Source organism: Mustela lutreola, chromosome 1 (assembly GCF_030435805.1).
Source record: "Mustela lutreola isolate mMusLut2 chromosome 1, mMusLut2.pri, whole genome shotgun sequence".
Classification (NCBI taxonomy): Eukaryota; Metazoa; Chordata; class Mammalia; order Carnivora; family Mustelidae; genus Mustela; species Mustela lutreola.
In genome coordinates this window covers 103672240-103688102 of record NC_081290.1, presented here as the reverse complement: position 1 = coordinate 103688102, position 15863 = coordinate 103672240, and the positions used below count along the sequence as shown (strand labels likewise).

The window sequence follows — 15863 nt, the reverse complement described above, 5'->3', positions numbered from 1 at the left end:
TAGTGGACAGCTTTGTGTGTTTCTCATCCAGACCCTCAGTCAGTGCTTCCTCTAGAAGCCTGTGTGCCTCTTTTGGCTAGTAGAAGACACAGTGATTTAAGCCTGGAGAAATGTAAACCTGGGCAAGAAAAAGCCTACTATTTATCCTAACACACACATACCCCCCCCACACACACTTTTCAAAACAAATCAGTTCATTTCCTCTTCAAACACAAATACATGGAACCATACAACAAAAAAGGGGGCAGGAGGAGTAGAAAGTATCCTATGTTTCTTCCTGTACATATGAGGACTGTCATTCAGCATAACTTCTGCAAGGCGATTCACTCTTATTTTACATCAAATCTCAGTGTTTATGAAGCCAGATGCTTTGCTACTTTATTACTCAGTTGCCATGAGCTACAATGTACATTGTACAATGTACTCACTCACCTGTTCTGAATCTTTCTGGATCCTCAGAGAAGCCTATCTTCCATCAGCTCCATTCTTCTGGGTCATACTTTGTTCTGACCGGGGCCACTTCTTTCCCCAAAGGTCTCCATTCTAGTCCTCCTAGCAGCCTGAAATACCCATCTTCTCCGGCCTTTTGTAGTGGCCACCATGATGTTCCTCCCCACTGTTTCTGAACTGGTTCCTAAGCTCAAGACTCAGTGACTCAGCCCAGATGAGTAAACTCACCATTAAAAGATCAGATTATTTGAGCAATAACCAATGTAGATTTAATGCAATCAATCCCTTTACCCAACAATTCTGAATTAAACACAGATACACCAAACATATGTGCTATGATGACATAAAAGAGGGAACACTGTTTGCCAAGTTCCAAAAAGTTTTACAAAGAGATTTCATTAAAGCTTATCTGTTGAGGATGGTAGGTATCTTGAAAATTACCAGTGGTAATGTCAAAAGAACTAAATGTAATTAAAAGCTTTAATTAAAATTAAAAACTAAGTTCATTGGGCTTTCCTTCGACCTCATTCTCACTGGCTACTCCTGCATTTGGGTGGCCAGCCACCTGTCCCTCCAGTCTGGCCTCAATTCTCTGCTCCCCCCAACCCCCCCCCCCCCCCACTGACTCAATTTTGTACCCATTCTCAATCTCGTCACATCTTCTCTGTTCCCTTCCCGGTACTTCCTATTCCTTCAGGGAGTTCATTCACTCAAAATACCTGCAGTTATCACCAATATATGGCTTCTTGGTATTGGCTGGGAGTTGCAAGGAATAACAACCTAACTTGAACCAGCATAAAAATTTAAAAGATATTTAACTAAGGGATCCTAGGCAAAATTAAAGTTGAGCCTCAGAAACACCTCAGATCAGGGACTCAAAACATGTAGCCTTTCTTACCTCTTTTGTTTTCTTTTTCTGTATGGCAGTTTCCTTCTTCTTTGTGCAGTCTGAATTTATATCTGTTTTGATAAGGAGACTAGAAAGCCTGGACTGTAATGTCTTGGTCTCAATTTCAAATCTTTAAGAAAAGATATTGACCGGCTCAGCTTGGGGTATGTCTTGAATAAATCCATTTTAACTTGGGGGGTGCCAAAATGGGAGAGGGTCACGTGCTTACTTTGGTTGGTGCCACTATTACCCAATGGGCAGAAGAACATGGTATCTCTAATTGTAACATGGTCTAACAGTTGTAGGATACCAAGTCTAACATGGTATCCTACAAATTCCTCACCTCCAGACTTAACCTCATACGTAAATAAAGAATTGCTGGATATTCAGCAATTCAGATTCACAAGCCTGAAACTGACCTTGTCCTTTCTCATCCAAATCATATGCCATCCTCACCCCCGCCTTTACTCTTCATCGGTGAACAGCACTTCCCACATCCCTGGCCAAAGCCTTGACTCATCATGGCTCATCTCTTTCTCTTTCCTCTGTGATGCAGACATCAGTTTACATAATAGTAATAGCTAATATTCAGTGGGCATTTACCGTGTGCCACTAAATAGTGTGTACATTATTGCACTTAATTCTCAAAACAAACCCAAAAGGTAGATACTGTTGATGAAGCCATTATAGTTAAAGGAGACTGAGGCTAAAAAAAATTAAACAACTTGCCCAAGGTCACACAGCCACTAAGTAATGGTGCTAACAAGCAATTTTAAATTAGTTTCATTTCAGAACCAAAGCTTTCAACAATCATGCCATACTCTCTTATTGCTTCTGAAACATGCTTGTTACTTAATATTTCTGATGTCTCATATCCTACAAATTCCTCTCCAATCACCTTGTGCATCTACTGGAATAACCTTGGCACTGCCATTCCCCTAAAGCCACTAAGAATTCTGAAACTCCCCTGGGAACCTGGAGTTAAGTGTGACACCCAGACCCTCAGTGGTCATGGTGTTATGTTCCTTGACACTTGTGTGTTAAATCTCTAATAGTTGTTTAAAGTTTGGGTTTTTTTTTTAAAGCAATTAAATGTATTAGCTTGTTCTCTCTTCCCTTAAATGATTCATTCCTCTGTATTGCCTATGTTTTTCATGACTCACCGGGCACCTTGCAAAAATCTCAAGCATACAGTTCTTCAGTTGCACGTTACTGATTGCTGACCTTCGAAACAGACTTCACCTTTTCCTTGGCTGGATGTCCCTCCCTTACAGACGCCTGTTATTATTTCTAGGAAAATCTTTTCTCATAATGGGCCTTAATTTTCTATAATAATGCTTTTTTTTCTTGGCATTCAACTCAGGTAAACCTCACGAATTCTCTGCCAGAGTCATTTTCCCCGGGAATATGGCAGCATTGACCACCTATCACGCACCACCTTCTATTGGCCCGTGTTGAATTTCTACTGGTTATAGTTGGTGGTTGTGGTAAGCAGAATTTAATGGTGCCCAGTGATGCTTGCCTCCTGGTATCTACTCCTTGGTTTAGTCCCCTCTCTCAAGTGTAGGCTGAACCCAGTGACTTGCTTCTAACCAATAGGATAAGGATTGGTGATGTAATGTCACTTCCATGATTAGGTTACAAAAGACGGTGATGGCCATCTTGCTGGGGCACTATTTCCTTCTTGGCTTGCCCATGGGAGAAGCAAGCTGCCATGCTGGAGAGGTCTCCATGGCAGGGGTCTAAGGGTGACCTCTAGCCAATAGCTGGCAAGAAACTGAATCCTTCTAACAAACATGTGAGCATAGTAGAAAATCCTTCCACAGTCAAGCCTTAAGATAACCACAAGCTGGAGGACCCAGTTAAGCCCTGCCTGTGTTTCTCACCCACAGCAACTGTGACCCACAGAAAGGGAGATGAGTTATAGTCTGCCAAATGCTATGATAGTTTATTATGCAGAACAAAGTAACAAAATTCAAAAAGCTTTTTAAAAAAATGTTTTTTTTACAGAACCTTAGTAATGTAATTTTTTTAAAGATTTTTTTTTTAATTTTTTATTTTTTATAAACATATATTTTTATCCCCAGGGGTACAGGTCTGTGAATCACCAGGTTTACACACTTCACAGCACTCACCAAAGCACATACCCTCCCCAATGTCCATAATCCCACTCCCTTCTCCCAAACCCCCTCCCCCCAGCAACCCTCAGTTTGTTTTGTGAGATTAAGAGTCACTTATGGTTTATCTCCCTCCCAATCCTATCTTGTTTCATTGATTCTTCTCCTACCCACTTAAGCCCCCATGTTGCATCACCACTTCCTCATATCAGGGAGATCATATGATAGTTGTCTTTTTCTGCTTGACTTATTTCGCTAAGCATGATACGCTCTAGTTCCATTCATGTTGTCGCAAATGGCAAGATTTCATTTCTTTTGATGGCTGCATAGTATTCCATTGTGTATATATACCACATCTTCTTGATCCATTCATCTGTTGATGGACATCTAGGTTCTTTCCATAGTTTGGCTATTGTGGACATTGCTGCTAGAAACATTCGGGTGCACGTGCCCCTTTGGATCACTACGTTTGTATCTTTAGGGTAAATACCCAATAGTGCAATTGCTGGGTCATAGGGCAGTTCTATTTTCAACATTTTGAGGAACCTCCATGCTGTTTTCCAGAGTGGCTGCACCAGCTTGCATTCCCACCAACAGTGTAGGAGGGTGCCCCTTTCTCCGCATCCTCGCCAGCATCTGTCATTTCCTGACTTGTTGATTTTAGCCATTCTGACTGGTGTGAGGTGATATCTCATTGTGGTTTTGATTTGTATTTCCCTGATGCCGAGTGATATGGAGCACTTTTTCATGTGTCTGTTGGCCATCTGGATGTCTTCTTTGCAGAAATGTCTGTTCATGTCCTCTGCCCATTTCTTGATTGGATTATTTGTTCTTTGGGTGTTGAGTTTGCTAAGTTCTTTATAGATTCTGGACACTAGTCCTTTATCTGATATGTCGTTTGCAAATATCTTCTCCCATTCTGTCAGTTGTCTTTTGATTTTGTTAACTGTTTCCTTTGCTGTGCAAAAGCTTTTGATTAAAAAAAAATATTTTATTTATTTTTATTTTTTATTTTATTTTTTTTAAAGATTTTTATTTATTTATTTGCCAGAGACAGAGGGAGAGAGAGCAAGAGAGCACAGGCAGACAAAGAGTCAGGCAGAGGCAGAGGGAGAAGCAGGCTCCCTTGCCGAGCAAGGAGCCCGATGTGGGACTCGATCCCAGGACCCTGGGATCATGACCTGAGCCGAAGGCAGCTGCTCAACCAACTGAGCCACCCAGGCATCCCCCCCAAAATATTTTATTTATTTATTTGACACACAGAGAGAGATCACAAGTAGGCAGAGAGGCAGACAGAGAGAGAGGGGGAAGCAGGCTCCCTGCTGAGCAGAGAGCCCGATGTGGGGCTTGATCCCAGGACCCTGAGACCATGACCTGAGCCGAAAGCAGAGGCTTTAACCCACTGAGCCACCCAGGTGCCCCCCCAAAAGTCAGTTTTTTAATAACCATTTAACTTTTTTTTTTTTAAAGATTTTATTTATTTATTTGACAGAGAGAGATCACAAGTAGGCAGAGAGGCAGGCAGAGAGAGAGGAGGATGCAGGCTCCCTGCTGAGCAGAGAGCCCGATGCGGGGCTCGATCCCAGGACCCTGGAATCATGACCTGAGCCGAAGGCAGCGGCTTAACCCACTGAGCCACCCAGGCGCCCCATAACTGTTTAACTTTTACCTAATTAAGACAACAGGGCTGTTTATGTTCATTCTCAGTGTTATTAGTCTATGGCGCTCAGTATACTGTGCTAGAAACAGAGAAGGAGGCAAATGCAAAACTGAGCCTATGTTTCCCTTGTCATGCTCCACCATTTGGAAATGGGATCAAGCACACTTCCAACATAATCATGGGACACCTCAGTCTAAAGATAATTAGATAATTGTTCTCATATGGAAGTCTTTCAATAGACTTCCACTAATGGTCACTTGGCTAACATTCCTTCTACAACAGTGTTTTTCTTCTCTCCTTTTTTTTTTTCTTAAGATTTTATTTATTTGGTGGGGGGCAGGGAGACATGAGCAGGGGAAGGAGGAGCAGAGGGAGAGGGAGAAGCAGACTCCCCATTGAGCAGGGAGCCTGCTGCAGGGCTCAATCCCAGGACACTGAGATCATGATCTGAGCTGAAAGCAGATGTTAAACCGACTAGGCCACCAGGCACCCCTTTCTACACCAAACTTTTGATGTAATATTGTTTTGTCTAAATCCCACACAATGGTGATTTAAATTTCAATATATAAAAATAGCACATATTAGTTCTGAGGTCTTGAATAAATGAGAATATCAGGGGAAATTCTCTTTAAGCTCTGATAATGACTCCAACATCAATCCCAGAGTTACTGCCAAATAATCAAATTATCAGTTGTCATGAAGAAATTAAAATTACCAACCCCTTCTTAAGATGCTGTCAAAACACTGGCATTAATGACCATGTTCTCTGCCATAGTGAAGAGCAAAAAGGGGCACCCCTCCCTATCTGACATTAACATTCATTCCTTACATGTGAAGTTTCCTGAGTCCTGTTCTCACAAATCACAGGAAGATAATTGCTTTTTTGAACAGTGTTCTCAGGAGCAGAATTTTTTTTTTTTTTTTTGGAGCAAAATAGTGGTTTATTAAAGCACAGGGACAGGACGGGGCGGGGGGCAGAAAAGTGCTGCCCCTGGGTAGTGAGCATATCCTATGGGGTGAGGGGAGGCAAGTGATGAGGGAGCAGGAGGCTGGCTGAGGACAGAGCAAAAGCTGGCGCCTTGCACCCCCCTCTCCACCTGAGGAGCAGAATTTTTACTGTTTGTGTCATCAAAGGTTTATGTCCCATTAGAGCAATAGCGAAATTTCTGTTCATGAAAAAAAATAAACAAGGATTCATTGCTTCTCCCCTTTTTCTTCTGAGAGGCACCACCTGACATCATACTTATGGGTACACACACCAAGATGGTCAAATATATGTTGTAATAACGTATGTTATAATAATGTTTGCCAGGGGAGAAAGGGGGACAAGAAACCAATTGCCATTTGCATGTAAAAAGTATCTCTCACCAAGACATTTGTACTAACCTACTAATCTAAATTAAAATTGCATTCTAAGCTGGACACTCTCATGTGCCTATCAGTAGCGGCAAGTAATTGTTCGTCACAGTCCTCCCAAGTATCCAGCCCTGAGGCCAGCCCTTAACACTCCTCACATAATATGTTTTGTGTAATAAATCACAAAGAGCTTTCATGGGATAGACAGACAATTGGTTAGAAAGGATGAACCTGTGCCTCGGAGTATTTGGCCAGCATTAATTCCAGCGCCCATGCCACCTATTTCCTCTGAAGTTCTGTTTTAAATCTTTCATTCCCTGCACATTGGAAAAACGCAGAAAGGAGTGGCACACCTAATTTGTTGCACTTTTTGTTTTACATCATGGGAAAACATCCACCCAAACTGATGTTAGTATAAAGACTAACTTTTTTTGATAGCATGGCTGGTTTATATTCCTGCCATTTGCTCCAAGTACTGACACATTGTGAAAAACTCAAGACTGGTCTACAGTTTCATGGCCCAGTCTACGGTTTCATGGCCCAAGACTGGTCTACAGTTTCATGGCCCATTTACAGTGTAAATGTGAAAGGGAAAAGAGCCACGGATTTGCATTCCTTTCTTTCCCATTCCCAGTATGGGATACTGGGAGCCACAGACTAAAACAGGCCACCAGAGATGAGCTTATTGTCAGACTCACACACAAAGATTGAACATAATTTTGCCTGAAAAAGTGGCTGTAAGTCACTCACGAGTACTATTTTCCAATTGTCAATAAAAATTTGTGCTGTGGTAAAACTCAGAGGAGGGTTTGAGAGCCTACCAGGAAGTTCTTAAGATGAAAAAGCTCCATATAAAGAAAGCCACAGACATTTCAAATAACTTTAAGTTGGGAAGAAATTTACAGCGAAGAATGGCAAAATGTTGCCTATCTTCATTTCCACAGTCATGACAATGCAATTTAAAAAAACAAAAAAGATTTCTTTATTTGTTTTAGAAAGAGAGCAAGCATGAGCAGGGGAGGGGCAGGAAGCCAGGGAGCAAGAGAAAATCCTCAAGCGTACTCCCCGCTGAGCAGAGAGCTTGACTGGGAGCGTTGTCCCAGGACCCGGAGATCATGACAGGAGCCAAAATCAAGAGTTGGACGTTCAACTGACGGAGACCCCCAGGTATTCCAGCACAGTGATTTTTTTTTTTAAAGATTTTTTATTTATTTATTTGACAGAGATTTTTAAACATATCCTCACAAAGGGATAAACGATTACCCTTCTACTTTCAAGGTGGCAAAGTTCACAGGAAAGCAAGGCAAAAAACAAGAGCAAAAATGAAACTCGAGGCTTGGATTCAGGAAATCTACTTTCTGGTCAGTCTTCCCTACCTGCTTGCTTGATAGCTCTCGGCAACCGTCCTCTCTGGGCTCTACTTGCCTCATCTTACATGCAAGAGTCTTTCCTTTTCAGAACGTTCTATGTTCTAAATCTTCCTTTAGATTCAGAAAAGCAACTCGTAGCCTATAGCTATTGTGCTTTTGGCAGATTGCCGAATTACATAAAATCTATTTGTAAGTGGTTAAGGATATTCTAGAGACGACGCTGCTACTAATGAAAACTACATTTGTAGTACTTGTTTTGAAGGACAGGAGAAGAGAGGCTGGGGTGGGTATTGGTAAAAATTGAATTATGGTGGGGCACCTGGGTGGCTCAGTGGGTTAGGCCTCTGCCTTCGGCTCAGGTCATGATCCCAGGGTCCTGGGATCGACCCCTACGTCGGGCTCTCTGCTCAGCAGGGGGCCTGCTTCACCCCCTCCCCTCTCTCTGCCTGCCTGTCTGCCTACTTGTGATCTCTGTCAAATAAATCAATAAAATCTTTTAAAAAAATTGAATTATGGTTTGAGAACTTACCAGGGACTCCTTAAGTCTTCATGAATGAATTAGCAATTTTAAATTGCTATAAAAACTAAAGGAGAATTCAGAGGAGCATTTGGTATTGCAGAAAGAAGTAGGAAAACTAAAATTTTCTGTGAGAAAATTGTTCTCTGACATACAGCTTAAAGTAAGTGGAATTTTAAGAGCAATAGATGCCCTTTAAAACTATTTTTTTCATGAGAGTTCCTCAGCTAAACTATTTATATGAGATCCACATGGGTTGCGTTTTTCTGATTTCTCAGTCTATAGCATTCTCATTTGTTCGGTCCCTCTCTCAAGATTATTTAGGTCTTCTAGCACTGTGCTACTCACAGTATTTCTAATTGGAGAACCAAAAATGTGTGATTTCATACTTTCAAGTTTGGGAGATCAAGTTTCAAACACGGAAGTTATTTTGTTAACAATTACACTGAAACCCATGTAGGAAGGCACTCTGGAACAAGAAGTTTAGCCTTTGGGCCCTGAGCCTATTTTTAAGTGTTTCATGTTTATTTTTGTCCCATGATCCTCAAAAAGAGTAGCAGTAAACATGTGATGATCACTCTTAATATTTTCACAATTAAGGTATTGTTTTTATGTAAGTTAAACGTTTCTTCCCAAGTGTTAAGAAATCTTATGTAAAAATTCTCAAAATGCCTTAAATACTAATAAGAGATAAGATCCTTTTCAAAATTCTCAAAATGCAGAGATAAGATCCTTATCTTTCTGGATACCCTTTACTCACTTACGAGGAGAAAAAAAAAACAGGAGAAAAAAAAAACAGGTAACACCAGTCATTGTTTCAGAAAGGACAAAATTTTCTAGGCTGCATTAAAAAGGTATGTGGAATGCATTGAAAAAAAATGAAGGATTAGTTTTCTTCTTTTTCAAATTTTTTTTTTTAATTTTAAACACAGGGCAGATGTTTATTCATTTTGGGGCTCCACAGGGGGATATTAAAGATAACAAAGTAATTTGGAAAGGATTTCAAGAAAATTCTCAATGAAGAGTACACTTTGAGGAACTAGGAATTACAGAACTTGGGGGAAAAAATTAATACTTAATTTTATGCCTGAGACTTATGAGGAATTCTCAGAGTACAGTGATCAGGTCCATATATATTTAAAATAAAACAAGCTAAATTAAAAGTAGTTATATTAGGTATGTTAAATCTCCTCTTTTGGAGTTCCTTATTTTTTTAAAGGCTTTTAAATTTATTTGACAGAGAGAGACACTGAGAGAGAGGGGACACAAGCATGGAGATTGGGAGAGGGAGAAGCAGGCTTCCCGCTAAGCAGAGAGCCCGACGTGGGACTTGATCCCAGCGTCCTGCGATAATGACCTGAGCCAAAGACAGAAGTCTAACGACGGAACCACCCACATGGCCCAGGAATAGACTCTTCTATTTCAAAGATATTACATGGGCTTTCAGAAAAGAGCAGAGATAGCCCTCAAAATGCTTTCATTGCAGTAATAAACACCAACTGCAGATGCTGAAGGCCTGTGATTTCCAGACATCTGGAACCTCTAAATTTACTTAGTGTGATAAGTATAATGGAAAGAGTATCTGTCTTCCTCACAGGATGTTGTATCAGTATAGGACAACAAACATGAATTGTTAATGTGTAAAAACAAAAATGCCTAAATTGTCATTATCCAATCTCTGCTCTCACTAAGTTTATAACCCAGTAATAGGGACCATACGAACAATTCTAATAGAAGCCAGAATGACCCAAATCCTGGGAAGGAGGAATAAATCAATTGTGCCATTCCGCCCTCACAGAGGAGAAAATGATTGATTTCAACAGGCGGGCTGGGGAAGGGTTCACAGAATCGACAGCGTTTGAGTTGGGCTGTGAGGAAGAGAGCTCAAGCAGCATCTGGATACAGTGGAAAGGACGTCATCACAATGGAGTCAGCACCCTGAGCTCTATTCTACTTCTGCCTGCCCAGGCACCGAACTTGCATGCAGCTCCGGCCCAGAAGGGCCTCTGAGCGCGTGCCTTTGCCCACATTGCTGTCGGTTTAGGCGGGAAGGAGCAGCAAAGTGTACATGGCTTTAACTTGGACTCAGCTGTTCTTATCCACCTGTGCACAGAAGGGCTCCTGACGTAAGAGATTCTGGCTGGAATCCCAGTGTGTGTGTTCTACTTCCCAAGTGGGGAGAACCCTTGCTGAAGGATGGTCATCCCTGATCTTGCCAGCTGCCAAGTTCTGCTAGCTGGACGACCGCAGATGCTGTTTTGCCATCTGGTTTCAGCTGCTTGGACTGGAGAAGCCTCACTGTTTGCTACTCTTTCATGTTTCTCTTAAAACTGTACTGGTTCCACTAGATTTTGTCCATTTTAACTTAGAGCGTGAGTCTTAAAAATTTATCTTACTTTTCATGTTTAACTTTTGACAGACATCAGGAAGCAGTAACATAATATAGTCCTGTATTTAGTCCTGCTTGAAACAAGGAAAATTAGCCTATTATGCCCCTGTTTCCACAGTTAGCTCAGCATAAATATTTTCAGGATCCAGATTTGGATGTTTGTATTTGAATGTGGGCTTCTTTCAACTTGGATGCAGTTTTGAGGATCCAATTTTTGCACCGAAGACTAAGGATATCATACACATTGATAAGAACATTCAGACCCAGTGGGTAAATAAAGAAAACAGAACATTATAAGACACTATTACTAAACAAGATGCAGGAAAAAATTTAAGCCTACTATGAATAACAATAACAAAATATCCTGTTACAGGAAGGGTAGGAAAAAAGAAACTAGAAATTTCATATATTGTTGTGCCAATATAATATGGAACAACCCTTGTCAAGATCTTTTTGGTCCTCAAGTGTTCTTATTCTAGGAGTACATCTTGTGGAACTTACACTAGGAAAATGATCTCAAACAAAGCAAATCTGTTTTCCAGTGTCCGGGATCACTGTAGATATCCCCAGTGATCTTCCTGTTTCTATCCTTCCCCTACACTGCCCCCAACCCCTCACTTCAAGCACAGTCTGTTTTCCTCACAGCAAGCAGAGTGACCCACTCTTCTGCTTAGGACCCTCCATGGCTCCTGATTTTATCAGGGTGTGAAGCCAAATCCTTGCATTGGCCTACAAGGCTGCTTCCCCTCTCCCTGTTACCTGTGGGACCTCGTGTCTGCGACCCCTGCTGCTCCTCCTGCAAGCCAGCCACATCCCTGCTTAAGGGCCCTTTGTTCTTGATATTCCCTCTGCCTCAGTGGTCTTCCCCCAGAGACCCACGTGGGCCCACTCCTGCTTGTCTTCAACCCTCTGCCTGGCTGTCGTCTGACCTACTCCATTTAGAACCTCAGTCCACACTCCTACCCTTGAACACAGGCTGGAATGCCCATGTTCACCTTACCCTGTTCTTGTTCTTCTACATACTGTACATATTACCTACGATGTTCACGATCCGTCTTCCCCACACAAGTGCTAAGTCTACAAGGACAGGGGCTTTTTTGTGTTTTGCACTGACATAGCCAAAGGACTTGGAAAATGCCTGGCATACATATAGGTACTCACTCAATAAATAACTGAATTTTAAAAGAGCAAAAAAGAAGCATTTCTAGATACAGGGTTGGCTACTTAAAATCCCTGCAACCAGATTCATTCAGGACTGATGTAGTTAAAGCCCCCTAATGTTTCCACATGCTTCTACCCTCTGCAAATAGGTACTTGGAAAGAGGAAAGAGTCCTTGATGTATCAGGTATTCTTAACGGAGAAGAGATGCACTGACAGCTTTCCCCTTGGGGTGCACCAGGATACCTCCAGAGTCGTGGCATTCAGGGTATGACCGATAGATGTGTTGTTGGTTCTGACACAGAGAACTCAATAAAGAACAGCTTATGCCTTTCCTCCTGGCTCCCTTTAAGTTGGGAAAGAATCTGAGAAGTAGAGTTTGTTCGCACAGGTCATCCAAATAGGGCAAACTGGCAGAAGCCCTGACAGGCAGCTGGCCTCACACATTTTACAAAGCTCTCATGTCTCATCGCCGCCCTGGTCTTCTCCTGCTCCTGTCAGAGCACAGCCGAGCACCTCACTGCTGCGACTCCTCTGAGGCCGTCCCATCAGGAGAGGCTTCTCTGTCACTTTGCCTTAAGGTGCCAGGTGCCAGATGGTGGGGTGGCCGGTTCTTGGGGGCTCAGTTACTTTATCCAAACAGTTTGATAACTTAGAAAGCAAAAGTTATTCTCATTGGATATAAATTTTTCTGATTTGAAGCCGAAAAGACATTTAATATTTAACACTAAATTTGGTATTAACTTTATTCCCTTTTGGCTTTCTTCTTCCTAGGAGGAGGCAACGCTAACATTCTGTGCACGAGCCCACTACAAAGACAGACATCTGGTTTTATTCTCCTCCTTTTAGGGGAACAGTCTCAAGCAGAACATCAACTGAGAAATTCCCAGAATGATCTAGCCCTCGATTATCTAAACCAATGGATTTAAAACTTTAATACATAAGACGTTATGGGGATGAGGGGAAAACATGTTTGGGGCTCCCTCTGCCAAGATCCTGATTTAACAGATTTTTAGGGAAAGCTGGAAAGATTTTTAAGAAGTATTCTAAGTGATTCTGAAGCTGGTGTTTCAAAGACCCCATAGGTGAACCCTGACACGCAGCTTGGACAGAATGTACAAGGAGGATGAAAAAACACACTACCCAGAATCTGTAGATGTGATCCACTCTGTAATAGGATAGTAGTAAGTAATAAAGATAAATGAGCAGTCACAAGACGTATCTTCATCTATGACAATGTAATGATCCCTCTTCTGGGAATAAATCAAATGTTGCTGTTAATGAGTACACAAATAGCTAAAAATACATGTAGTCCTTGATGGAGAAATGGATTTTATTAAATTCAATGCGTTCCTTCTGCAAAATAATGGAGTGAAATTCAATGTGCCATTTATGAAATGATTCTGTCTGTAGGTGAAAAATAAAAATAAAAAAAATGTCAGACACTTATAATAACAGCAAGTTTGGGAAAGATGAATCGTCGATAGTCTACCTCTTTGCTTTTTCACATCCACGGTTACTGGCTCTAGTACGCGTCACCTAAATCCATCTATGGTTCACTTTTGGTTTCCTGATTTGTTGTAGGCAATTTTAACAATGATTTACTCTACTTTTTTGAGGAGTTTTCCTTTATAACTATATAGTATAAAATCTATTCAATTTAATTGTCCCACGGGAAAAGGATGACAAAGATCAGATCAGCTAGTACGGAAGACACTATTAAACAATCATGAAATAGCCATAATAGCCATACAATTAAATATAACTGTCACCATTATCATGATGGCCATGTAGCGACACAGAAAGATGCCTGTAAGAGAAACATTAATATTCAAAATTATATATTTATTAAGATTTTAACTATGCAAAGTCATATTCTGCGAATTTTGACTAACCCTACTGTCATGAGGAAGGCTTCCTAACTAGTAGCATCTAAGTACTACTGACTTCTAGAAGGAGAAGAGTAAACAGGTGTGAGCTGCCCCATCAGACATGGCCTCTCTCTTCCAACTCTCGGGAGATTAATACACGATATGCCACAAGCCCACTAATTTGTCCTTTGATAATTCAGCTTATTGTTTACAACTACTGCAATAATGGTTGTTCCTTATTTTCTCTATGCTTTATTCCCACAACATAAAAAAAAAAAAATCAATGTATCAATAAACTTAAAAACAGTTACTCTCCTCACATTCTTAGATGTCCTCCAAAAAAGTTTCCACATTCCCCAAACCGTCTTGAGTGAAAATTACTTACTATGTCACTTGGGCTTATCACTGTAACCCTCTGTGCCTGTCTCCTCACCTGTAAAATAGGCATACTCTCAGCTCTGCCTACATCACAATGAGGCTGTATGTGGGAAGCAGAATGCATAGCAGGGTGGAAAAACACAGGATTTAGAGCCATATTGTCAAGAGGTCTAATTCTGGTTCTAAAAGTTACTGCGTGACCCAAGGCAAGTTATAGAACATCTCAGAGCCTCAACATGAAGTGGACAATCTCTACCTTATAGGGCATATGCACGCGTGGCATCTAAAACCTACTACGTGATAGAAGAGCTCAAGAAATGGCAGCTATTGTAACAGCTACCACAACTTCAAAACAGATTATGCAAATAGAACATTCTATAATGATAACAAAGAAGAAAAGATGTGAACAGAACTGGCCTAAGAAGCTCAGTAAGGGGAACATAAGCAGACAAGATGTGCTTGGAGAGGAGTGAGCAGTGTGGCACGGCTGGAGGGTGGAGCTCCTGAGGAAATCAGAGGGTCTGATTCTCCAGAACATGGAAAGCCACTGAAGGTGTTCAATAAAAATACTACAAGGCAAGACCTTTGCTTTAAGAAAATGACGGGCAAAGTGGAGGATGACATGAAAAGGGAAAGAAGCAGACACAGAGTAAGTCGCTCAGGAGACAAGAGGATATGCAATGGAGCAAGAGCAATGGGGCTGAGGTGGAGGGCTGGATCTGGGAGGCATGGAGAGGGGCTGGGAGGCTGGTCCAAGCATCCAAGTGAAATCAGAGGGGAACCAGCATGGTGGGGATGGAAGGGAAGGCTCGATGTGATTTCAAGGGTTTGAGTGGGGGTCTAGGAGAATGTGAATTCCCCTGCTGAAGAATGAAGAAAAGAGAGTTCAGTTCTGGACCAGAGGGGCTGCAGACGTCCAAGAGACAGCCAAGAGACAGAGCTCAGGTGAGAGAGCTGAGCTGCTTATGAAGACTTCAGCATCATCGCCAGAGAGATGAGAATTGAGACGAAGGGGACTGCATGAGAATCAGAGAGTTTAGGCCCTCTAAAATAATAAATTCTAGGAAAAAGCCTTAATAAATGTAAACACATTTACACAGTCCTAGTAAGAGGATAGAGTTTGACTTAAGAAAGTTTCCACCAGCAACCTGGAGAAGATCATATGGTATGAAAATGAGAGTAATTATCTATAACAATCTAATTAACTTATAAAATTTGTAATTTATTAACCTATAGAAATGAAAGCTAATAAAACTGATGGGTTCCTTCAGCCACAGAAATTAGAACTGGTCAAAACTCAATGCTTCTAAATTTCTGCTATGAAATTTAAATCTTTTCATATCAATAAATATCCAAACAATTTAAAAATATTGGTCTTTATTTACATATTGTGTATCTCGAATAAGGCTGGGGGGAAAAGTTTCAACAGGAAGTCAGTAAATTCTCATAGATCTGCCTGTTGCTAGAACTTGGGGAGAGGGAGTTGAGTCCTTGGAGATTGGAGTCTTCATGGCAGAACTTCAAATGTTCAAATCACTTGCCAAGGAAGTGCCACACTTGCTCTGTGTTTGAAATGGGAAAAGGGTGTTGGGGAAAGGGTGAAGAGTGAGGGAGGGAGGGAAAGAGGGAAGAAGGAAGACAAATTTAATTTAGACCTTGAGGAAGTATTTAGGCAGAGAAAAACAATCATACGTTTGGTACGACACA

At 41.3% G+C, this 15863-nt stretch overlaps 1 protein-coding gene and 1 long non-coding RNA gene across 2 annotated transcripts in view; one reads left to right on the top strand and one right to left on the bottom strand.

The window, feature by feature from the left end:
• The first annotated feature begins 7565 nt into the window (after positions 1-7565).
• On the top strand, positions 7566-13371 carry LOC131829686 (uncharacterized). The gene is made up of 3 exons (XR_009352955.1): positions 7566-7639; positions 7751-7833; positions 12682-13371. It is a non-coding gene; the product is annotated as an uncharacterized LOC131829686 (long non-coding RNA).
• A 2145-nt stretch (positions 13372-15516) lies between these two features.
• The window catches only part of PPA2 (inorganic pyrophosphatase 2), an 87754-nt gene continuing 87407 nt past the window's right edge, over positions 15517-15863 (bottom strand). Inside the window, exon 12 of the mRNA XM_059171702.1 lies at positions 15517-15718. Within this exon, the coding sequence (XP_059027685.1) occupies positions 15690-15718 (29 nt within the window). The 3' untranslated portion in view covers positions 15517-15689. The remainder of the gene's footprint in view (positions 15719-15863) is intronic.